Here is a 25934-nt window from a genome sequence, read left to right as displayed (position 1 = left end):
GGGATCTATAGTTCACCTACAATCACAGAGCATTCTGAACTCCACCAACGATAGAATTGGGCCAAACCTCCCACACAGAACCCCCATGTGGGCCACAGCAACGCGTGGCAGGGGACGGCTGGTATCATACTAAAAATATGGCACTTTAAAATGCCTCTCCACCTTGGGCACGTTCTCCAGTTACATCAGCAAAACTTTGCAAACGATTCAATGCGTGGTTTTTGCTTGAAGCTTGTTTCTATCTGGAAAGATTTCTGCTTTCTCCTCCAAAGTCTGGAACTGACTCCATGGTAATGTGATTTTCTAATCCATTTAGTAAGATGGTGCGATGGCTGAAGGACTGCTCTGAAAGGGCTGCTTCTGCCAAGATAAACAACTGGCCATTTTAGGTAGTGAACATGCCCCACCTCCTGCCTCGTATGTGGAGAGAGGCAGACTTCAGAACACAGAAAGAGTTTCCTCTCCCAAAGAAGGGAGCCTTGGAGAAGCACACCAGAAAATCGGCCGAATAAGGGTAAGTGAATGCCGCCTTTATTAAATCTAATTAAATTAAGTCGAGTGTTTACGGCTGCTATGTTACATAAATCATCATAGCGAATGCCTGGCACTTTCAATTTCTTTTTTCAACTTGCTTTGAATGGACACATTGTTTGTTAGGAAATCTTACATACAGAAAGCATCCTCCGTTCACATTATTCCAGTTTAGGAATGGCAAATTATCCCAGGAGACTGAATTTCTAGGGCTAATCCACCCGGTTCATCTTTTGCAAAGGATGCACATACATCCTGGCAATGGTAGCAGATGACATCACTTCGTATTTTGCCCCTGAGCATGTTCCAGTTTATTATATAATGTGAGACATAAATGGGATTTTGTATTGTCGAAGGCTTTCATGGCCGGAATCACTGGGTTGTTGTAGGTTTTTTCGGGCTATATGGCCATGTTCTAGAGCAGTGTTTCTCAACCTACCTAATGTGCGACCCCTTAATACAGTTCCTCATGCTGTGCTGACCCTCAACCATAACATTATTTTTGTTGCTACTTCCATAACTGTAATTTTGCTACTGTTATGAATCCTCATGTAAATATCTGCTATGCAGGATGGATTTTCATTCACTGGACCAAATGTGGCACAAATACCCGATATGCCCAAATTTGAATTCTGGTGAGGTTGGGGGAAATTGATGTTGTCATCTGGGAGTTGTCGTTGCTGGGATTTATAGTTCACCTACCATCAAAGAGCATTCTGAACTCCACCAACGATGGAATTGAACCAGACCTGGCCACACAGAACTCCCATGACCAACAGAAAATGCTAGAATGGCTTGGTGGGCATTGATTTTGAGTTTGGGAGTTGTAGTTCACCTAAATCCAGAGAGCACTGTGGACTCAAACAATGAACAATCTGGACCAAACTTGGCACGAACACTCAATATATGCAAATATGAACACTGGTGGAATTTGGGGGAAATAGACCTTGACATTTGGGAGTTGTAGTTGCTGGGATTTATAGTTCACCTAAAATCAAAGAGCATTCTGAACCCCACCAATGATAGAATTGGGTCAAACTTCTCACACAGAGCCCCCATGACCAACAGAAAATATTGTATATTCTGACGGTCTTTGGGGACCCCTCTGAAACCCCCTCGTGGCCCCCCCAGGGGTCCCGCCCCCCCTCCAGGTTGAGAAACACTGATTTAGAGGCATTCTCTCCTGACGTTTCACCAGCATCTATGGCAAGACCTCACTACCTCTGAGGATGCTTGCCATAGATGCAGGCGAAACATCAGGAGAGAATGCCTCTAGAACATGGCCATATAGCCCAAAAAAACCTACAACAATCCAAATTGGATTTTGCTGGTTTGGCCCATGAGAGCTCTGCATTTCGAGCCAACCCTACTAGCGACAACAAGGGTTTTTCAATGGCTGTGGCAGCATAGTCTGTCCAAACTATTCAAAATATCATGTGAAATTCCACGAAGAGGGAGAACAGGTTGTTTTTTTGGATCAACGGGAGTGGGAGGCAAGGCATTAGGAAACAAGGCATGCCCTCGCAGGCTTCCCAGCAAACAGAAACTCCTTTCCCAGCAACTGCAGTTGGAGGATAGAAAATACCAGGAGCCAAGTGATATAAATAATTCTGAGTAATGTGCCCGCTCTTAAGATTCCGTTCATTTCCATTTCCAAAAGCTGCCAACCGCGCTGCCTCTAAGCTATAGAAAAAGGGAGGAAAAAACATATTTTTCTCAGAAGGCATGTCTTTGCACATGAGAAGAGGGAAATGATTCATACAGATGGGGAAAAACAGTAGCTCTGTTGAAATGATTTGGTGTTAGAAGGTGGCAAGCGGCCATCCTGAGCCCTGAGCATGACTCATGTTGTGCTACATATTTAGAGAAGCAAGCTTTGGATTAGATCCAGCATGGATTTCTTCCTCTCTCTTTCCGCCAGCCCTGTGTGAAGGACCATTCTGTCCATTAATGGTGGATTTTTTGAATGGCATCAGCACCATCTGCCATGGTCTGAATGGTATAGTGACACATCATTGTTTTAGTGACACATGATTGTTTTAGTGACACATGATTGCCAAATTGTGTTTTATGCACTACTAGCTTGAGTACCCGGCGGTGCCCGGGTTATTTGAAAAAGGCATTGGGTGTTAGGTAATATCATTTAGTTAATTAGTAACTAATTTATTAGAAAAATGCCAGTTTTTGATTTGATTTTTTATGAATTCTCCCATTAGAAAATGCACAAAGATGTGAGTGAACTACAATTCCCAGAATCATGGATCGATCCTCCCCAAACCAAGCCAGTATGTAGTTGGCCATGTTGGAGGTGTGCAGGGGCGGCTCAACCCATTATGCAAAGTAAGCATTTGCAGTATAGTTGATTTTGCCCAGGGGCACTCTTGAGGCGCTCTTGGGGGAAAATAGACCTCGACATATGCGAGTTGTAGTTATTGGGATGTATAGTTCACCTACAATCAAAGAGCATTCTGAACTCCACCAATGATGGAATTGAACCAAATATGGCACACAGATCTCCCACGACGAACAGAAAATATATATCAGTGACTGGTGTGTGTGTGTGTGTGTGTGTGTGCAAAATACTATTTGCTTACCGTTGAAAATTACCTAGGGTCGCCTCTGGGTGTGTGTGAAAAGTTTAGTCCAAATCTGTCGTGGGCTGGGCTCAGTGCTCTCTGGATAAGGGTGAACTACAACTCCCATATGCCGAGAACAGTCCACATCCATTTTCGAAGGGAGTCTTGATGCAGGGTGAACTACAACTTCTGTGTTTGCTGTGTGCCATAGGAAAGGGTAGGAAAGGGTTAAGGTAGAGGCAGTGTGCGGGGTCATGCAAATTCCACACAAGGAAATTATTGTAAATTACAGTTTTATGTAAAGCTACATTTCTCACCCTCAGCTTATATTTGAGTCAATACATTTTTCCAGATTTTTGTGATAAAAATTAGGTGCCTCGGCTTATATTTGGGTTGGCTTATACTCAAGTATATATGATAGTTTGGTGCTCACAGAGGCAAATTTTAAGATGAGGACACGCCTACCCATCTCATCCTTCTTTGGCTACCTTCTCCTGCTGCGTAATGAAATATTAGTGCTCCACACTGGAACTTACTGAGAGAGGTTTTAGTGCTTATATTTTTTTAATGCAGAGTTTTTTCTTCTTCTTCTGGAAGCCAACTTGCAATACCCTGATGACAGAGCCAAGAATGTATAGCTTCTATGCTCCGTTTCCTACCCTCTGGATACAGACTTGACGATGAATTGGAGAATCAAGCATACAGTTCTCCAAATCCCTTCTTTTGTTGTTTTATTATTTTTGTTTCAAATGTCAGTTTTTCCTCCAAGGGTGAAAAAAATAACAACATGATATTTTCACTTTCCAAATTTTGCAGCTCTGATTTGACATTAGAAGTTGTGCTGTCGCACGCTGGGCCTGTGCATAAAACTGTAGACAGGACATAAATTCTGTGTGACCAACGGGACGCCGGGGCTTCCTCAGATTAAAGGCCCCTGGATTTCCTTAAAACAAAGTCTTTAGATTGCTTAAAGGTTCAACAAAATTCTTTATTATTGAAAACAAACAGGTACTTTAAGGCTTTCTTAACAGTCTATTGGCTCTCTCTCAATCTTGTCCACAGGGAACAGACACTATCTTCATAACTGTAACTAATGGGGAAATCCTTAACTTCTAATCTGGGCAGTCTGTCTTTGCCTCTGATGGCGTGGAGCCCCTGCACCTGGTACCAACTGCGTCTGGCTTCCGCGAGCAACCCTTACCTAGCAGAGCTTTGTAGACTTCCAGGGGAGAAAGAATTCAGGTTTCAGTGATGGCTGACTGAAGTCCCTCAGCGAAGGAGCTGTAAGGCTGTATGATCCTTGGCCAAGCTGTGGGCTGTATAACCCCGGCCAAACTGTAGGCTGTATATGTCCCCGGCCAAGCCGTAGAAGACAAAACTTTCTACAAGAGCTCTTGGTATTATGTCCTGCTTGTAAAGCTTCTCTGTGTGGACTGACCCAAAAAGGCTCCTATTCCCTCCAAAAACCCAAAAGGGGGCGGGACCAGGGAATCTAACTATAATTGACAGGTGGCTTGCCCTATGATTGCAGCCAAAGGAAGCCACCTATATGCAGAGTCCCTGAAACTTAGGATTATAACAAACATTCAATGCAAAGCAAACAAAATTGGAGCTTGTGGTGCAGTTGTACCTGCACAGAAGTACTGATTCTAATAATATATAGTAGGCATGGGAAAAGTGTATCCAGTAGACCCCATATTGGCTACTCCTGATCAGGCCCGTAGCCAGGATTTCGATTCGGGGGAGGGGGGGGCTGAGTCCCCAAGCCCCCCCCCCCTCCCCGGCTACATGCCTGCTCCTGATATATAATCATAGAATCCTAGAGCTGGAAGAGACCCCCAAGGGCCATCCTTGCTGGAACGGCTGTACCAGGAGTTTCAGCTTCATTTTCTTTCTATTGAGTGTTTGCATATATTCCAAGGTTCCATGCATTTGCAACAAGGTGGCTTCCCTTAGTTTGCAATCAAAGGGCTAGCCACCTGTCTATCATTGTTAAGTTTTGGTTCTGCCCCTTTCCCCAGGGCCATGGGAAGAGAGGGAGACATTTTTAGTTCAGTCTTATAGTGGAAAGCTAAGCTACAGGACATGGATTAGCTCCATCTGTAGAAAAGCTTTATTTCCTACAGCATCCAGGACAGAAATTCCGGGGGAAAACAGTCCCAAAGCTCTGGCTGGGAGCTTACAGCCTCTCAGCTTTACAGCATCTGAGGGAAACAGTCCTAAAGTTTCGGAAGAAAACAGTTTTACAGACCCAAAGAATTCCAGCTGGAGAATCTACATAGGCTTGACTGGTACGTCTACTCAGGACCCAAGTCACAGATTGGAACCGGTAGTAGAACCCACATCAGCAGAGCTTAGACAGTAGATTGCCTGGGAGGGGTTAAAAAAGGGTTTTCTTTGTTAAAGAAAGAAATAGTTCTCCAAGCAAGGTGCCTGTCCATTTTGGGGCAAGTTAAGAAGCATTTGTTTAATCTGTTGAAGATACAAGAAGTGTTTGTTGTTTTATTGAAGACCTAAGCAATAATAAAGGACTTTGTTAAACATTTCAAGCCTTCTAAAGACTGTGTATGGGAAAATCCTTGAAGGCCTCTCACCTCGGTTCCCTGCTGGGCACAAAGAGCACGCCCTGTTTAAAAAATCAATTATTACAGGCCTAGCGTGTGGCAGCACACATCCAGTCCAATCTCCTGCCATACAAGAAGGCACAATCAAAGCACTCCTAATAGACAGCCTCTGCTGAAAAGCCTCCACCACACTTGGAGGCAGCTTGTGCCACTTTCCAACAGCTCTTACCCTCAGGAACTTCTTCCTAATCTTTTCAGTCAAATCTCTTTTCCTGCCATTTGAGCCCATTGCTCCCTTGTGCTCGGGTCTCTTCAGCAGCAGAAAGTCAGTTCTCCCCACCCTCCTCAATGGGACACCCTTGTAGATCTTGAAACATGGCTCTCATGTTCCTTCTCTACCTTCTCTTCTCCCAGCTAAACTGTGGCGAAATGAAAATCACGCATAGTTCACGTTTTACCAGTCCACACACTGTGTTGCCAGAGAAAGAAAATATGCCACACAGATGATCAGTAAAGAATAAGAAGTTTACTCGATGTAATGCAGAGCAACATATATACACGCATGAGAACAGTTGCGTTGACTCATAAAATGTCATTTTTGAAAGAGATTCAAATGGTATTTAGACGTCAGTGTGGGAGATCTTCTTCCAGCAGCTCATGAAGCAAGAACTGTCTCTCTCAGTCTGCAGGCTTCTCCACAGCTAAAGCTTCAATATGTAACTGTTGTCAAAACTCCCAAGCTCAGCTAGCTTCTTAGGCATGGCCCAACCAATCAGCTTTGTGTTTTACATTTTCAGGTAACACACTCACCAACTGATTTTTTTTTTACATGCCCTAACATAACTAACCCCCAGGAGAAAGGGAAAAGGGAAGGAAGGGAATGGAGGGAGGCAGGTAGGGAGGAAAGAGAGAAGGAAGGGAATACAAAAAGGAATGAAAGACAAAAAGGAAGGAAGGAAGGAAGGAAGGAAGGAAGGAAGGAAGGAAGGGGAAAGGGAGAAAGGGAAGGAGGGAGGAAAGAGGGAGGGAAGGAAGGAAGAATGGAAAGAGAAAGAAGGAGGGAGGGAAGGAAGGAAGAATTGAAAGAGAAAGAGGGAGGGAAGGGAGGAAGAGAAGGATGGAAAGAAGGGTGGAAGAGAATGGAGTGAGGGAGGAAAGAGAGAAGGAAGGAAAGACAAAAAGGAAGAAAAAAAGACAAGGAAGGAAAAAAGGAGAAAGGGAGGGAAGGGAGGGAAAAGGGAGGGAAGGAAGAGAGGGAGGAAGAGAAGGATGGAAGGAAGGAAGGGTGGAAGAGAATGGAGGGAGAGAGGGAGGAAAGAGAGAAGGAAGGAAAAACAAAAAGGAAGGAAGGAAAGACAAAACGGAGGAAGGAAGGAAGGAAGGAAGGAAGGAAGGAAGGAAGGAAGGAAGGAAGGAAGGAAGGACGGAAGGAGAAAGGGAGAGAGGGAAGGAGGGAGGAAAGAGGAAGGGAAGGAAAAACAAAAAGGAAGGAAGGAAAGACAAAATAGAGGAAAGAAGGAAGGAAGGAAGGAAGGAAGGAAGGAAGGAAGAAAAGAGAAGGGGAGAGAGGGAAGGAGGGAGGAAAGAGGGAGGGAGGGAAGGAAGGAAGGGAAGGATGGAAGGAAAGAGAATAGGAAGGAAGGATAGGATGGTGAGAGAGAGGAGGGTCTGAGAAAAGAGTCCAAGGGGCCGCATCCGACCCCTGGGCCTGGGTCTGTCCATATGTGATATATAGGCTGAAGACATGTACATCTGCAGTCTCGGTCCAAAATTTGCTAGAGAAATGCAATCCAGAATTTATAAAGCACTGAAGGACAATAAGAGATTGCTTTTGAAATTCCTGATTGTGTCCTAAAATAAAATGTGGTCCTGAAATAAATTAGAATATTTATTTTTCAAAGAGAGAGAGAGGAAAGAAGCCCTTCAAGTAAACATCATCTCTGATGTCTTTTGCTCAGTCAAATCTCTAATTTGGGCGTGGAAGGCTGGGTGGGGTTTTCTCCTCTGTGATACAAAACAGAATGTAAGAACATTTGTGGTTTGATCAATGAGAAAGGAGCGTTTCTGTTTAAATTATGTTTCCTTTTCAAAGGAAAAGATCCGGCACTTGCATTTTCTTCAATACGTGTGTTATTTATTGATGTGGAAGCTTACATTTGAATCCAAAGTGGGACTTGCCGACTCGACTGCTTTGCCTGGCAGTCGGCCACTTGTGATGCTTCCCTCCCATGATGCTTACAAGAGCTCAGAGTTGTAAACAAGGGCTGGGTTTACAGCAAAATCCAGAAAATCCTAATTGGAATTTCTGGTTATGCATGCGCTGAGAGCATTAAGAGTTTGCATTGACAGCTTGATTATTATTGCCATGAGAGGCGTACATTCAAAAAAGTCAATATTTACACAAGATAAAAAACTCCACCGGATAAAAGAACCAAACAACAATAATCAGGAAATCACGGATTAAAATCTTGTAAACAGGTGGAGAGATCTTCAGGTCCTATTCAACATCTTTATTAATGACTAGATGTCCCCTGCCATGTGTTGCTGTGGCCCAGTCTGGTGATTTGGAAAATAAAGTAATGAGAAAGTGTTGGTTTCTAATAGATGTAATGTGTTGATGCTTGTGGATAAACAGTATTTCTTGTTTCTTTGTCAGTGTTGATGTGGAGAGTGTCTCGTTTGCCTACCCTGGAACATGCAACGTATCATTGTCCTTCTTTAGGAGTCCCTTTCAAATCTATGATACTATATCTCTCTCTGTGTGTGAATCATATCTATCTATATCTATGGCTGGATGGCTCTTTGTCAGGAGTGCTTTGATTATGTTTTCTTGCCCAGGTGAAGGGAGTTGGACTCGATGGCCTTAAATATTTTCAGTTGGTCAAGGGGGTTCTGTGTCCTTCTTTTGTTAGAGACCCTAAATGGGGTGTTCTTAGGTCCACATCACGAGAGCACGTAAAGAAGGAGAAGAGTCCAAAAAAAAGATCAAAAAACAAGGTTTATTTTAGTTTCTTCATGAAGAAGACGGACAGCCTGGCAGCATACGCAGATGCTACCTTTCAAGTGACTGCTGCCCCCTCCTCTGTTTCTGCTGACCTTTATACTCAAGTAATAGGTCATGGAAAGTACTCCTTTTCCAGCCCCCCTCCCTTGACCCTTGGAGCCCCCGGTGGCGCAGTGGGTTAAAGCACTGAGCTGCTGAGCTTGTTGATCGAAAGGTCGCAGGTTCGATTCCGGGGAGCGGCGTGAGCTTCCGCTGTCAGCCCTAGCTTCTGCCAAGCTAGCAGTTCGAAAACATGCAAATGTGAGTAGATCAATAGGTACCGCTCTGGCGGGAGGGTAACGGCGCTCAATGCAGTCATGCCAGCCACATGACCTTGGAGGTGTCTACGGACAATGCTGGCTCTTCGGCTTAGAAATGGAGATGGGCACCACACCCCAGAGTCAGACATGACTGGACTTAATGTCAGGGAACTACCTTTGCCTTTACCTTTACCTCCCTTGACCTTTTGATGGAAAGTACCTTCTTGTACCTGTAGACTCTGCGCTTAACCACAACCTTAACCACAACACAACTTCCTATGTGACTTTGAACTTTGTTTGACCTCTACATGATGCCTCTTGTTTTTAAAACATTTTCTTCCGTGTTGCTCCTTTTCTACAGAGAAAGGGTATATTTCTCTTTTGCTGTTAATTTCATTCAAAGCCCCTTGCTTAGCATTTGCAAATTTCACTCAAAGACCTTTTCACTTTAAGGATCCCTTTCAAATTTATAATACTATCTCTCTTTGTGTGTGAATCTTATATATCTATCTATATATATGGCTGGATGGCTCTTTTTCAGGAGGGCTTTGATTAGGTATCCTTGTCCTGGTGAAGGGAGTTGAACTGGATGGCCTTAAGTATTGGGGTTCTGTGTGGGAAGTTTGCCCCAATTCTGTCGTTGGTGGGGTTCAGAATGCTCTTTGATTGTAGGTGAACTATAAATCCCAGTAACGACAACTCCCAAATGTTAAGGTCTATTTCCCCAAACTCCATTTGTGTTCATATTTGGGCATATGGAATATTTGTGCCAAGTTTGGTCCAGACCTATCGTTTCAGTCCACAGTGCTCTCTGGATGTAGGTGAACTACAACTCCCAAACTCAAGGTCAATGCCCACCAAACCCTTTTAGTGTTTTCTGTTGTTTATGGGAGTCCTGTATGCCACATTTGGTTCAATTCCATCGTTGGTGGAGTTTGAATGCTCTTTGATTGTAGGTGAACTATAAACCCCAGCAACTACAACTCCCAAAAGTGAAGCTCCACTTTGGGAGTTGTAGTTGCTGGGGTTTCTAATTCGGGAAAGACGTGATACTTAAACAAGATTCCAAGTTTCACTGATAGAGATTGTGAAACTGGCATATTCCTTTGTCTGTGGTCACACCCTATGCATTCAGCAAAACCAAGTCAAAGTGTATGCTACTCAAGCAGTATCTTCTCAAGCTCATCTGCACCATGGAAAGCTTTTCACATGATGCTGGGCATTTGCCAAATGATTCCTAATATTGTGAAATCCAGTTGCACAGATCCGAATGCTTCACATATGAAATTAGTGGGGCCAGGAAGGCAGTTCCATCTTGTCTCCTGCACTGTGCTTAATATAATATAATATAATATAATATAATATAATATAGTAATGTAATGTAATGTAATGTAATGTAATGTAATGTAATGTATAATATAATAAAGTGTTTCTCAACCTTCCTAATGCCGTGACCCCTTAATACAGTTCCTCATGTTGTGTTGACCCCCAACCATAACATTATTTCCATTGCTACTTCATAACTGTCATATTGCTACTGTTATGTATCGTCATATGAATATCTGATATGCAGGATGTATTTTCACTCACCGGACCAAACTTGGCACGAATCCTCAATATGCCCAAATGTCAACACTGGTGGAGTTTGGGGAAAATAGACTTTGATGTTTGGGAGTTGTAGTTGCTGGGATTTATAGTTCACCTACAATCACAGAGCATTCTGAACTCCACCAATGATGGAATTGAACCAAACTTGGCACACAGAACTCCCGTGACCAACAGAAAACACTAGAAGGGTTTGGTGAGCATTGACCTTGAGTTTTGGAGTCGTAGTTCACCTACATCCAGAGATCTCTGTGGACTCAAACAATGATGGATCTGGACCAAATACTCTACACAAATACTTAATATGCCCAAATGTGGAGTTTGGGGAAAATAGACTCTTGACATTTGGGAGTTGTAGTTGCTGGGATTTATAGTTCACCTACAATCACAGCGCATTCTGAACCCCACCAACGATAGAATTGGGTCATTGTTTGAGTCCACAGTGCTCTCTGGATGTAGGTGAACTACAACTCCTAAACTCAAGGTCAATGCCCAGCAAACACTTCTAGTATTTTCTGTTGGTCATGGGCGTTCTGTGTGCCATGTTTGGTTCAATTCCATCATTGATGGGGTTCAGAATGCTCTTGGATTGTAGATGAACTATAAATCCCAATAACTATAACTCCCAAATGACAAAATCATAATTTTTTGAGCACTCCTTTTGTTGTGAGACATTTTTTTGCCAAATTTGGTGTGATTTCGTTCATTGGTTCTTTTGTTTTTAAGGTACTCATTATGCACAGAGCATTTTTATATATATAGATGTGATATTACTAATAATATTACAGTATATTGTTATAGTACAATGTAATATATAATATTAATATTGTGCTATGGTAATAATATAATATATTGTATCTACCATACTTTTTATTTGTAAGTCGCTCTGAGTCCCCTTATGGGTGAGAAGGGCGGCATATAAATATCGTGAATAAATAAATAAAAATAAACATGAAATTAGTGTAAGACTTGCAAATGCATTCCCTTCCCTGTTGCCGCTATCTGTCTGTTATGATGGATTACTGCTAGAGCATATTCACCCATTTTTACATATTGTTAAATGCTAGACACATTATATTGCATTATATTCAATGTGCAAGGAGTTCCTGGTGGTGCAATGGATGAAGCCCTTGTGCTGGCAGGTGAGCTCGTGCCTGTCAGCTCCAGCTTCTCATATGTGGATATTAGAGAAGGCTTCGACAGGATGGTAAAACATCCAGGCATCCCTGAACAATGTCCTTGCAGACAGCAAATTCTCTCACACCAGAAGCGACTTGCAGTTTCTCAAGTTGCTCCTGACATGAAAAAACAAAACAAAACAAAAAACTTGTGCAATGTTCTGTTCTACTTCTGTTTCTGTTTTCAAATCCAGGTTGCTTGTTCTTGAGACTGCACATGTGAAATTGTTTAGTTTGCAAATATAGAGTCATATATTTATTTATTTATTATTCGAACTTACATGCTGCCACTCCCCTGGGGCTCAGAGCAGCTTACAAGAACAGACTAAAATCGAACACAATTCAAAAACAATTTAAAACAATTTAAAAACAGCAATATCAGAGATCAAAGGCCTGTCAAAACAGGTATGTCTTACATGCCCTGCGGAAAGCTGATAAATCCCGCAAGACACGGACTTCAGGTAGCAGAGTATTCCAGAGTGATGGTGCTACTGCTGTAAAGGCTCTGCGTCTGGTTGCTGTTAGACGCAAGGTCTTGACACTGGGAATTTCCAATAGATCTTGGTCCTCAGAACGGAGGGATCTCTGGGGTTGGGAGGGGGTGAGGCAGTCCCTCAGGTACATCGGCCCCAGACCATGCAAGGCCTTAGAGGTGAGTACCATCACTTTGAAAGTGATCCAGTGATCAATTGGTAACCAATGCAGCTGTAGTAAGATTGGTGTTATGCAGCATCTCATCGGAATTCCCGCAAGAAGCCAAGCACCTGCGTTTTGTACCAACTTGAGCTTCCAGATCACCGACAGAGGAAGGCCAATGTTGAGGGCGTTACAGTAGTCCAGTCTTGAGATGACCGTAGCCTGGATCACCGTAGCTAGGTCGTCCCTGGACAGGGAGGGGGACAGCCGTCTAGCCTGCCGCAGGTGAAAAAAGGCGGTTCTGTTCACGACGGAGACCTGGGCCTCCATTGTCAGCAGAGGGTCCAAAAGGACTCCCAGACTCTTTACCAAGGATGACTGGCGTAGTGCCTCGCCATCCAGGGTAGGCAGCTGGATATTCCCACTGCCCAGTCGACCCAGCCATAGGATCTCAGTCTTTGCTGGATTCACCCTCAACCTGCTGGCACGCAGCCATCCAGTCACGGCCTCGAGGCACTGATGGAAATAATCGGGTACAGAGTCCGGTCGGCCTTCCATCTTCAGCACCAGCTGAGTGTCATCAGAGTACTGATAACACTCAAGCCCAAAACCTCGGACCAGCTGAGCAAGTGGTCGCATATAGATGTTAAGCAACAGAGGGGAGAGAATGGCCCCCTGAGGAACCCCACAAGATAGAGGGGACCTCTCAGAGATCAGGCCTCCCCTCTCCACTCGCTGTCCACGCTTGTGAAGAAAGGAGGACAGCCAATTTAAAGCTGTCCCCCTGACTCCAACAGCAGCAAGGCGGTGGGTCAAAAGATTGTGGTCGACTGTGTCAAATGCTGCTGTGATATCCAATAACACAAGCAGTGCTGACCCGCCCTGGTCAAGCTGGCATCGAAGGTGATCCGTGATGGAGACCAGCACAGTCTCTGTCCTGTGCCCCGCACGAAAGCCGGACTGGAAGGGATCTAGTCCGGCTGTGTCGTCTAGATGTAACCAATGGAATGGTGGGCTCTTTGTTTCATATTGTGTTGCCAATGCTTAATTCTTTGTATCATGGGAGGGAGCGCATCATGGACATGTAATTGTTCTTCTGCATGTACTGAGGAAATTTTAGAGATGATAAAGGTGCAATATTTTGCAAGGAATCTGTCTTGTTGATCAATAAGCTTGATGCTATTATCCTGTTACTGGAGCTGTTGTGATGACACACAAGAACCCATGTGGGACCAAGGCCCTCAATGATAGCCTTCTCTACTACCAAAAAGTGCATCTGTCAAGTAGGAAATGTAGGTATCACTTATGGGGGAAGGCTAATTTACAATGCCATAAAAATTTCCAGCAAGCATGCAAATAATGAGGAAGTACCCCATCATTGTTACTAATGGACGGTGAAGCGACAGCTGCCCTGGTGACCAGAATACCCTCATGAAAAAGCTGGAATGTTGTGTGTCTATGGCATTGCATGTTTGCCATGCATATGTACATTGTAATCCACCCTGAGTCCTCTGTGGGGTGAGAAGGGTGGAATATAAATATTGTAAATAAATAAAGAAATAAGGGTGCTTGATTCCGAGTTTGGGGCCAGATTTACCTCCACCACACATATACGCAAGACCTGTTAGGGGTCTCCCTTGCTATTGCGAATACACATGGGGCACTGTTAATCCATGCCTCCAGTGCCCTTGTGCCGGCAGGACTGAAGACTGACAGGTCGGAGGTTCGAATCCGGGGAGAGTGGGTTGAGCTCCCTCTGCCAGCTTCAGCCCCCCATGCAGGGACATGAGAGAAGCCTCCCACAAGGATGATAAAACACCAAAACATCCAGGCATTCCTTGGGCAATGTCCTTGCAGACAGCCAATTTTCTCACGCCAGAAGCGACTTGCAGTTTCTCAAGTCCCTCCTGACATGAAAAACAAAACAAAACAAAACAAAAACCTGAAGTTGAAGCCTCCCACAAGGATGATAAAACACCAAAACATCCAGGCATCCCTTTGGCAACGTCCTTGCAGACAGCCAATTTTCTCACAGCAGAAGCGACTTGCAGTTTTTCAAGTCGCTCCTGACATGAAAAACAAAACAAGACAAAAACCCTAAGTTGTGACAATGCCGGAAGCAGACTCAGTAAATATACACATACAATATCACAACAAACCGCAGTGCAGGGAAGGTATGTGAGATGGTGCTCCATAAGTGAAGGTGTGTGAGATGGTGCTCCATAAGTGATTGCTGATAGTTTGTTTGGGCAATCACATGCCACTGCTGGGAACCATTATACTCTGGACTGCCCAATCCTGCAACTCTTGAGTCATGCAAGGTTGTTTTAGAAACTCTATTACTGCCTGTTTGCAGAGATGTAATTTACACCATCTTCTTTTTCTCTTATTTGTCTCCAGTTTTAATAATATTTTTTCACTCTTTTGTTTTTCAGAAGATTCAACATGGGAAAGTACCTGGTGCTTTGCTCAATAGTGATGCTCTTTGTTCTGCTTCAGACAGAAGTTATCATGTCCCTTTCCAGAAGAGGAAGCAGCAGACCCAGTGGTGGCAATAGAGGGAGTCACCACAAGCCCAGCAGGCCTGTACATCAGCCTAGCAAACCCAGCAGGCCTGTACATCAACCTAGCAAACCGAGCAGGCCAGTACATCCGCCTAACAAACCGAGCAGGCCTGTGCATCAACCTAGTAATCCTGGCAATCCTGTACACAAACCTATAAAACCTGTACAAAACCCTGTCAAACCTGTGCAGGAAGTCCCGGTCCAGTCTGCACGCCAACCTGTCCAGCCTGTGCAAAATCCCGTGGTGCCACAAAACAAACCCGCAAATAACCCTCCCCCGTATAATCCTGCATACCAGCCACATAATCCTGCCAACCCTGCACAAAACCCTGTGGTGCCACAAAACAAACCCGCAAATAACCCTCCTCCATATAATCCTGCATACCAGCCAAATAATCCTGCCAACCCTGCACAAAACCCTGCGTATCCTCCACATAACCCTGCCAACCCTGCATACCCACCGCACAATCCTGCCAACCCTGCATACCCACCACATAATCCTGCCAACCCTGCACAAAACCCTGCATACCCACCACATAATCCTGCCAACCCTGCATACCCACCGCATAATCCTGTCAACCCCGCACAAAATCCTGCGTATCCTCCACATAACCCTGCCAACCCTGCATACCCTCCACATAATCCTGCCAACCCTGCATACCCTCCACATAATCCTGCCAACCCTGCACAAAACCCAGCGTATCCTCCACATAACCCTGCCAACCCTGCATACCCACCGCACAATCCTGCCAACCCTGCATACCCACCACATAATCCTGTCAACCCCGCACAAAACCCTGCTTACCCACCACATAATCCTGGCTACCCTCAACACAACCCTGCCTATCCACCGCCAAATCCTGGCTACCCCCATAACCCCAATTACCCACAAAACCCTAGCTATCCCCACTATAACCCTGGCTACCCACAGAATCCTAATTACAATCCAAAATGGGGCCACTATGATGCCAAACCATGGAAGCCAAAGCCTCCCAAGACCAATCTGAAGCATATAGCAGGAGCCGCTGCGGTGGGAGCCCTCGGTGGCTTCGTTTTAAGTCGTGCCATGTCCAACATGCAGTTCAATTTTAGAAACCACGAGGAGCAACGCTGGTGGTATGAAAACCGTAATCGTTATTCTGATCAAGTCTACTATCCAAAGTATGAGCAGCCTGTTCCACCGGAAGTCTTTGTGCGGGACTGTTGGAACATCACCGTGAGAGAGTTCATTGAGCCCAGTGGGAATGAAACAGCAGATGAGATGGAGCGCAGAGTTGTGACCCAAGTGGTACACGAAATGTGTGTTCAACAGTACCGTAGCTATTCCGGGCAAGCAGAAGGAGGCAGCATAATCCACAATACTCACATTCAGGAGCCTAATCCATCTAACCCTGTGATGAAGCACACACAAGGAGAAGCTGTTGCAGGTACTGCAGTTGGAAACACGGAACTCAGCTTTGGCGGCCCAATGGGCGATATGCATTTTCAGTTTAATGACAGCGAGGAGCAACAGTGGTGGAATGAAAACCGGCATCGTTTCATGGGCCGTGTTTTCCAGCCGAACTACAGCCAGCCTGTTCTGATTGATGTTTTTGTGAGTGACTGCGTGAATGCCACAATGGGCGAGTACACGAAGCCGAGCGGAAATGAAACGGCCAATGAGACCGAAACCAGAGTTCTGAAACGACTGGTACCCGAAATGTGCATGGAGCTATACCATAACTACTCCAAACATAGTGAAAAAGAAATGGTTTACAACAGCAACAAGAAGCTGGAAGAATCTATTGTGCCTGTCAAGCTTGCGATAAAAGACATGGCTACTAAACACGCCACAGAAAATACCGGTGGAAAAAATGGTGCAATGTCTATGCATTTTCCTTTTACTGATGCTCTCCTCCTCCCTTCCATGCTCTTGGGCACTGTGTTATCCAGAGGTTTCCTGATACCCTGAGGCCAATGTTTCCCATAAGCTTGTACTTGTTGATGTAGCAAATGTCCAAGAGACAAATCCATATAATTCTGCCATTTTTGTCGAGAATGCACTCCTACATCTTGTTTACTGAAGCTGTATAAATGACCCCAAGCTGCTATGTACATGTTTTCCTTTAGGACTCTCTTTAGCTGCTGTTCCAGAACAGTTTTGAAGGAAAGATGTCAACAAGTTAGTTTGAATATTCCCAAACTCTCGCCACAATCAATATAATCTTTCTTAATAGCAGTCCAATCTTAAGGTAACGAAGGGTGCCATTATACTGTAGAATTAGTATGTTTTGGTGCCATTTTAAGAACCATAGCTCAATATTATGCAGTCATGAGAGGTGGATGTTTATAAGGTCTTGAGTCTTTTCTTCCAAAGTGTACGAGTGCCTCACCATCATTCCTTAGCACAGAGCAAGGGCAGCTAAAGTGGCGTCAAGCTGCATTAATTCTACAGTGAATACAAACCATACCAGAAACAGTAGAAAACATCTTACCATATATACTCAAGTATAAGCCGACCCAAATATAAGTCGAGGCGGGCACCTAATTTAACACAGAAAACTAGGGAAATGGGTTGACTTGAGTATAAACCAAAGGTGGGAAATGAAGCAGTAAAGTTCAAAATAAAAATGGATACCAATTAAATTAAATTAAATTAAATTAAGAATGGATACCAATTAAATTAAAATAAATGGATACCCTAAAATTAAGGAGCCCCCGGTGGCGCAGTGGATTAAAGTGTTGAGTTGCTGAGCTTGTTGACTGAAAGGTTGCAGTTTCGAATCCAGGGAGTGGCGTGAGCTTCCGCTGTCAGCCCCAGCTTCTGCCAACCTAGCAGTTCAAAAACATGCAAATGTAAGTAGATCAATAGGTACCACTCCGGCAGGAAGGTAACGGCGCTGCATGCAGTCATGCTGGCCACTTGATTTTGGAGGTGTCTACGGACAATGCCGGCTCTTCCGCTTAGAAATGGAGATGAGAACCACACCCCAGAGTCGGACACGACTGGACTTAATGTCAGAGGAAAACCTTTACCTTTTTATCAATAAAATTACATTAATTGCACTATGTTAATTGAGGCATTAGTAGGTTAAATGCTTTTGGACATTTACATGAAACTGTAATTTAAGATAACACTGTCCAACTCTGACTAAATCATTATTCTAACCTTCTTCAATGTAAAAGTGTTTGTGTATCTTTCCAATAAAAATGGGTGGAAAAACTAGGCTTATAACTGAGTATATACAGTATGAGGAGTGGCATAAAGAGCTGGGCAGGTTTAGCCTGCAAAAGAGAAGGCTGAGAGGAGACATGAGGAGGGCCATGGATCAAGATATAAGGGGAAATCATAGGAGGAGGGAGCAAACTTGTTTTCTGCTGCCCTGGAGATTGGATGCAGAACAATGGCTTCAAATTACAGAAAAGGAGATTCCACCTGAATATTAGGAAGAGCTGTTCAGCAGTGGAACTCTCTGCCCTGGAGTGTGGTGGAGGCTCCTTCTTTGGAGGGGGGCTTTTTCAGCCTAAAAAAGGGCTGAAAAACTAGTTAGGCGATCCCTCATAGTCCGAGGATGATGGTCCTCCAAGTGTAGTATGCTGGCGGTGGGTCCGTAGGTGACTGTGGAGCCCTATTCTTGATCTGCATGTTCTCCCACAGTGAGGGCATCGGTTTCCAAGTGGAAGGCGGACAGAGTTGGCTTGACGCACCTTCCTCTTGGCACATTTCTCTCTTTCGCCCTCTATTCATGCCTCTTCAAATTCTGCAGCATTGCTGGTCACAGCTGACCTCCAGCTGGAGCGCTCAAGGACCAGGGCTTCCCAGTTCTCAGTGTCTATGCCAGTTTTTTTAAGGTTGGCTTTGAGCCCATCTTTCAATCTCTTTTTCTGCCCACCAACATTCCATTTTCCATTCTTGAGTTCAGAGTAGAGCAACTGCTTTGGGAGATGGTGGTCAGGCATCTGGACAACGTGGCCGATCCAGCGGAGTTGATGGCGGAGGACCATCGCTTCAATGCTGGTGGTTTTTGCTTCTTCCAGCATGCTGACATTTGTCCACTTGTCTTCCTAAGAGATTTGCAGGATTTTTGGGAGGCAGCGCTGATGGAATCATTCCAGGAGTTGCATGCGCTGAAAAACTAGACTTATAACTGAGTATATACAGTATTTGACAGCCTATTTCCGTTGCCACGGGACTGCATGTTTTATTTTGTAATATGGCATTTTACATTGAATAAAGTCTGTGTGAAAATGTGAGTAGATCAATAGGTACTGCTCCAGCGGGAAGGTAACGGTACTCTATGCAGTCATGCCGACCGGTAACGGTGCTCTATGCAGTCATATGATCTTGGAGGTGTCTACGGACAATGGCGACTCTTCAGCTTAGACATGGAGATGAGCACCAAACCCCAGAGTTGGACATGACTGGACTTAATGTCAGGGGAAAACCTTTACCTTAACCTTAAAGGCTGTTTTAGGGAGAAAGGAGAAATCCTCCATCTTCACTATCTTGCTGACAGAACATTTTCCAACTGTTATAGAGGAGGAATTTAGGGGTCTTTGCCAGGAGGCAGAGACCAATTAGACTCATCAAAGAGTTATTTTTCCCAGAGAAGCACCCAATCCCTGATTTTTCCCAATAAAAGATCTCACCAAGTGGAAGGAAGTGCCACCGAGGTTTATTAGCGATTCAGTTGAAAAAGATGCAGAGCAGCAATCATTCGCCAAGCAGAGCATGTGGTTACAGAAATAAAGGCCATTTTTATAGAAAATACAGAGTTGTGAGTTTCAAAACTCCCGCTCCCCCCTCCCGCCTAGCTCGAAGGGGATTGGCTGAAGCGCAAACAGCTGGGAGGAGGCTTGGCCAATCACAGGGCTGTCATGGTGCACCAGAGCCTGTCAGGAGGCTCCTGCTGCCTTGACGCTCCAGCAAATCAGAAGGGAGGGAGGCGGGATGAAGGGAGACAATGCATTCTGGAGTGGATTATGGAATTCCAATGTCCTGGGGCTTCTTGAGTCTGGGATCGGCCTTCTAAAGAAACTAACGTTATTGTCCCCAGATGGGTCTGCGATAAGAAATGTTTACTTAATCCGAGTTTTCCTGTTACAATCAGATAAGACACAAAGAGGAGGCTGGGTTGGATGTCCGTTGTGGAGAGGTTTGAAAGAAAAACAGCTTGGAGGAAAAGAGGACTTTCCTAAGGTCATATTCCCCCCATTGTTATATGATTAAAAAGTCTGCCAAACAGAAATCCTAATGGTGGCCCAACTCCGAAGACAAAAGGATTTCCTTTACTATTGTCCATGCAAAAAATGTCCAAAGATAAGGGTCTTTTCCTGATTGCTGATTGCTTTTCCAGAGGCATGGCTGCTTCCTTGTAGATTTCCCCCAAGGAGAGGGGAAGCGGGCAAAAGGGTTCAGGGCAAGGTCAGAAAACATGAGGGGAAATATAGAAATACAAGAGAAAATAGGAAAATATAGAAATCATAATACAGAGAGTAAACCCAACTACCTTCCCCCAGTGTCCATAGTTCATATTATTCATAGGAAGGTCCATAAAGGGAAATATATCCATGAGGGGGAAAGAGAGTCCCTTGTTTGTGAGATGGGGGACCATCAGGAGCCCAGGGGTGCCTCAGGTGGGAAAATTCAATTACTTTTGTGGCATGATTTTCAGTAATACATTGGTTACTTTCTGCTGTAAACATATGAAAATAGGGCATAAAGCCTTGATTAAATGATAAAGACCAAACTGACCAAGGCTTAACCCTTATTATCCAGCCTGCCGTCCTTGCCCTTAGCAAAACTATAAGTTACTATCTCTTATGGGGGGGGGGGCAGGGCCGTAGCCAGAAAAAAAATTCGGGAGGGGTTGAAATTTGGGGGGGGGGGTTGAAATTTTCACGGGGGGGGGGGGGTTGAATCCTGCCTCCTAGCTCATGCTGAAGCCAAGAGCACATCTGCAGGGGGCAGAGCAGCCTTCAATAGCCTGCAGCTCCGCCCTTGTCAACCACCTCCACCAAGTCTGGCCTCCTTAATGAGAGCATTCAACATCCCCCCCCAACTTGGTTGCTTCACTACTGTTCTGTCGTGCGCTGGGCCTGTAAATAATTGTCTTTAGAACAGGATGTGCAACCTTTGCCCAGTGGGAAGCCAGGGGGCCTAAAGAGAAGTTCTCAGAGGTTTCCACCACAAACAGTCTTTAGATGGCTTGAGAAGTACAACAGTCTTTTATTAATGAACAATCAAACAGAAACTTCTCTTGTCTTCTGTAAAGTTAAGCAAATGATTCCAAGCTTTTAGGCAACTGGTGAATTCCTAATCTTGCCCACGAAGGACAGGCAACTGTCTTCAATAACTTCTTCTTTAAAGGAAAATCCCCGTTTTAACTTCTCCCAGGCTGACTGTAATCTAACCCTTACTGATGTGGGCTCCACTACCGGATTGAACTGCGTCTCGAACGCCAAGTGGACCTACCAGCAAGGCAGTAGATGTTCTCCAGCTGGAGTTCTTTGGTCTTTAGGGCTGTTTTCCTGGAAATTCTTTGGAGACTCTTAAGACCTTTCTCCCCTGGAAGGTCTTAAGGGTTGAAGCTTTTGTACAGGGGAAGCTTGCACACATCCTATACATAAGCTTACCTTGCTGAGACTAACTAAAAATGGCTCCCTTCACAATTGCCCTGAGCAAGGGGCAGAACCAAAACTTAACAATGATGGACAGGTGACTTGCCCTATGACTGCAACCAAAGAAGCCACCTATCTGCAGAGTTCCTGAAACCTAGGACTGCAAGCAAACATTTAATTCAAAGCAAATAAAGTTGGAGCTCCTAGTACAGCTGTACCAGAACAACTACATCGGCTATTGCTGCAAGTAATGACAGTGTGAATAAATTGCCAATATTTGCTTGAGATAGTGCTTGCAGTCCTGGGGGGGGGGGGGGGGGGGTCATGTTCAACTTCACAACGATCTAGATTTGGTTGGGGCAGTTCTGATCACTCCTCCATTTTCCAGCATCTTTTATCTGCTGTCAAAATGTCCCCGTTCCTGTCTCTGTCAATACTTCAGTTCCTACAAAGTGAATTCAAGGAACAAAGTTTGCATTGAATTAACTTACTACAGGGGAGAACCAAGGAGGATGCCGAATCTTGCCCTTCCTAGTAGACTTCGGCAAAAGCAAACCGCTGCAGTGATTGCTCACTTGTGTGTTGTTCCATCATCTCATGTTGCTTAGCCATTTGTTCCATCTGTGAAGTGTTGGAGTGTATGTGGGAGTGGTTTCTGGTGTTACATAACTTAAGAGAAGGCAGGAAGCGCAAGCATCTCATGCTTCTTGCTGTCCAAAATACAGCTCCATGTGACGTTTACATATCCGTTTCTTCATCGAGTCACATAGGAGCCATCGGTGGCGCAGTGGGTTAAACCCATGTGCCGGCAGGACTTAAGACAGACAGGTTGCAGGTTCGAATCCGGGGACAGTGTGGATGAGCTCCCTCTATCAGCTCCAGCTCCCCATGCGGGGACATGAGAGAAGCCTCCCACAAGGATGGTAACACACAGAGGCGACCCTAGGTAATTTTCAACGGTAAGCAAACAGTATTTTGCCCCCCCCCCCCCCCCAACCAATCACTGATATATATTTTCTGTTCGTCGTGGGAGTTCTGTGTGCCATATTTGGTTCAATTCCATCATTGGTGGTGTTCAGAATGCTCTTTGATTGTAGGTGAACTATACATCCCAGTAACTACAACTCATATATGTCAAGGTCTATTTTCCCCCAAGAGCACCTCAAGAGCGCCCCTGGGCAAAATCAGCTACACTGCAAATGCTTACTTTGCGTAATGGGTTGAGGCACCCCTGGTAACACATCAAAGCATCTGGGCGTCCCCTGGGCAACGTCCTTGCAGACGGCCAATTCTCTCACACCAGAAGCGACTTGCAGTTTTCTCAAGTCGCTCCTGACACAACAAAAAAGAAAAGAAAAGATAGAGTCACATGAGTCTCATCATAATGGAAGAAAGTAGGGTGTAAAAATTACACTTCAGGAGTTGCGGAAAGATGCCACGAACCCATTTCGTGTTGTAAACCGAGTTGAAAAAACGAAATGCAAAGATACAGAATGGGGGACAATAATGCCTAGCTCGAGAGCAGTATGTGTGAAAAAGATCTTGGAGTCCTCGTGGACAGCAAGCTGAACATGAGCCAACAATGTGATGTGGCGGCAAAAAAATCCAATGGGATTTTGGCCTGCATCAATAGGAGCATAGTGTCTAGATCCAGGGAAGTCATGCTCCCCATGCTCTATTCCGCCTTGGTTAGACCACGCCTGGAATATTGTGTCCAGTTCTGGGCACCACAATTCAAGAGAGATATTGACAAGCTGGAATGTGTCCAGAGGAGGGCGACTAAAATGATCAAGGGTCTGGAGAACAAGCCCTATGAGGAGCGGCTTAAGGAGCTGGACATGTTTAGCCTGAAGAAGAGAAGGCTGAGAGGAGACATGATAGCCATGTATAAATATGTGAGAGGAAGCCACAGGGAGGAGGGAGCAAGCTTGTTTTCTGCTTCCATGGAGATTAGGACAAGGAACAATGGCTTCAAACTACAAGAACGGAGATTCCATCTGAATACGAGGAAGAACTTCCTGACTGTGAGAGCCGTTCAGCAGTGGAACTCTCTGCCCCGGAGTGTGGTGGAGGCTCCTTCTTTGGAAGCTTTTAAGCAGAGGCTGGATGGCCATCTGTCAGGGGAGATTTGAATTCAATTCTCCTGCTTCTTGGCAGAATGGGGTTGGACGGCCCATGAGGTCTCTTCCAACTCTAGGATTCTATGATTCTATGATCCATTCCTGAAGGGAGTGAGAACAGAACATTAATGGAACAAGGAAGAGGAAATGCAAGTTTCCTCTTACTACTTTCTTCCATTGTTTGAAGAAAAGTTCAGACAGAGAGCCATTTTCCAGGCAAAACGTAACTCAAATTTCAGTATGGCGGCGAAGCGAAAGATGTCTGCTTCCAAAAGACAGCATTTTAGAGGCTTCACAAGGACGCTCTTGTGTTTTCTGCTTTTGCCACAGTGCTTATGGGGATGGGGCGCACTAAAATACTCCCCTAAGAGCCCTAAGAATATTTAGATGAATGTGCTTCTTGAATAGTACACTTCACCGTAGCACTTTCACTTAAGTATTGTGAAAACTAGTTTTCTGTGAAACCCAATCCTAGCTCCTGCCAGTTTATATCCATTCTGCAAGATCACGAGTCCTTTCTGTCTTGTTGAGTCAGGCCCTTCTTGTGCAGAGTAAGTGGATCAGGATGGAAATTCTCTTTAATTAGCTTAGTGGTGTCAGCCCTCCACATTTGCTGGGATTCGAGGTGCAGGACCCCCATAAATGTGGAAAAAACACGAATTTTCAAAATCTGAGATAATGTCTTCTAGGAATCTCTAACTCCTCCTGCACAACTTTGAGGGTCAACTTCCACTAAAAGATCATGAGATGCATTCCCTCTAGGAATGTCTAGGTTCGCACCAGAAGACCTAGAGCAGCGTTTCTCAACCTGGGGGTCAGGACCCTTCGGTTAGGGGGCTAGTGAGGGGGATGTCAAATGGGTCGCCAAAGACCATCAGAAAACACAATATTTTTTGTTGGTCATGGGGGTTCTGTGTGGGATGTTTCACCCAATTCTATCATTGGTGAGGTTCAGAATGCGCTTTAATTGTAGGTGAAGTATAAATCCCAGCAACTACAATTCCCAAATGTCAAGTCTATTTTCCCCAAACTCCACCAGTATTCATATTTGGGCATATTGAGTATTCATGCCAAGTTTGGTCCAGATCCATTACTGTTTGAGTCCACAGTGCTCTCTGGATGAACTACAACTCCAAAACTCAAGGTCAATGGCCACCAAACCCTTCCAGCATTTTCTGATGATCATGGGAGTCCTGGGTGCCAAGTTTGGTTCAATTCCATTGTTGGTGGAGTTCAGAATGTTCTTTGATTCTAGGTGAACTATAAATCCTGGCAATTACAACTCCCAAATGACAAAATCATTTTTTTTTTTTAGTGATGGTCACACCTTGGTTTAGTAGGTGTCTTGTTGCCAAATTTGGTGGCAATTCGTCTAGTGGATTTTGACTTATGATGTCACTCAAAACGAACAGAGCATTTATAGAGAGGGTTCTCGACATTGCCTGGGCTATTTGAAAAAGTCAGTTTTTTAGTTATACAAAATGCATAAGCTTGTAGGTGAACTGCAACTCCCATCATGCCTGGTTAACGCTGAAAAAAATCATTAGTACTTAAAGTTTGTCATGGTGGGCTAGGTGCATCATCAGTGGGGTTCAGTGTGCTCTCTGGCTGTAGGGTAAACTACAACTCCTACTATGGTGAGTCAATCCCTTCAACCCCCTCCAGTAGGTTGAGTTACTCATGGGGGCTCTGTGTGCCAAGTTTGATTCAGGCCCATCATTGGTGGAAGTCAGTTTCTCTGGCTGTGGGTGAACTACAACTCCCAGAAAGGAAGGCCAGTTCCCTACAAACCTTTCCAGTAATCAAATTTGGGCATATCACATCTGCGTGCCAAGTTTGGTCCAGATCCATTGGTGTTTGAGTTCACAGTTCTCTCTGGATGTAGGTGTACTACAACTCCTATAAATCCCTCCAAAGACCTCCAGTATTTTTTGTTAGTCATGGGGATTCTGTGTGCCAAGTTAGTTCCAGGTCCATCATTGGTGGAGTTCATAGTGCTCTTAGATCCAAGTAGTCTATACAACCCAGTACCTACAACTCCTCTAAATCATGGTGATTTCTCTCCAAACCTCTCGAGTATGTTCAGTTGTTGATCAATCCCTCTTGGTTTGGAGTGATCCAATAAGTTAATTTGTCCATATTCATTCGTTCTAGTATTTTTCTTTACCAGTCTTCTTTTTTAAGATTTTTTTTTCAAAATTTAAATAATAATAAAATATAATAATAATATAAAATAATATAAAAATAAAAACAATAT

General features: G+C 44.5%; 1 protein-coding gene across 1 annotated transcript; it reads left to right on the top strand.

Moving 5' to 3' along the window:
- The first annotated feature begins 324 nt into the window (after nucleotides 1–324).
- On the top strand, nucleotides 325–19190 carry LOC132763094 (uncharacterized). The gene is made up of 2 exons (XM_067470680.1): nucleotides 325–514; nucleotides 14829–19190. Exon 2 carries the CDS (start codon nucleotides 14839–14841, stop codon nucleotides 16906–16908), a length of 2070 nt encoding a protein of 689 aa, XP_067326781.1. The 5' UTR covers nucleotides 325–514; nucleotides 14829–14838; the 3' UTR covers nucleotides 16909–19190.
- Nucleotides 19191–25934: the final 6744 nt, after the last annotated feature.

This window comes from Anolis sagrei, chromosome 7, assembly GCF_037176765.1.
Source record: "Anolis sagrei isolate rAnoSag1 chromosome 7, rAnoSag1.mat, whole genome shotgun sequence".
Taxonomy (NCBI): domain Eukaryota; kingdom Metazoa; phylum Chordata; class Lepidosauria; order Squamata; family Dactyloidae; genus Anolis; species Anolis sagrei.
The sequence above is the reverse complement of the archived record's forward strand: the minus strand, read 5'-3'. Positions and strand labels throughout refer to the sequence as shown.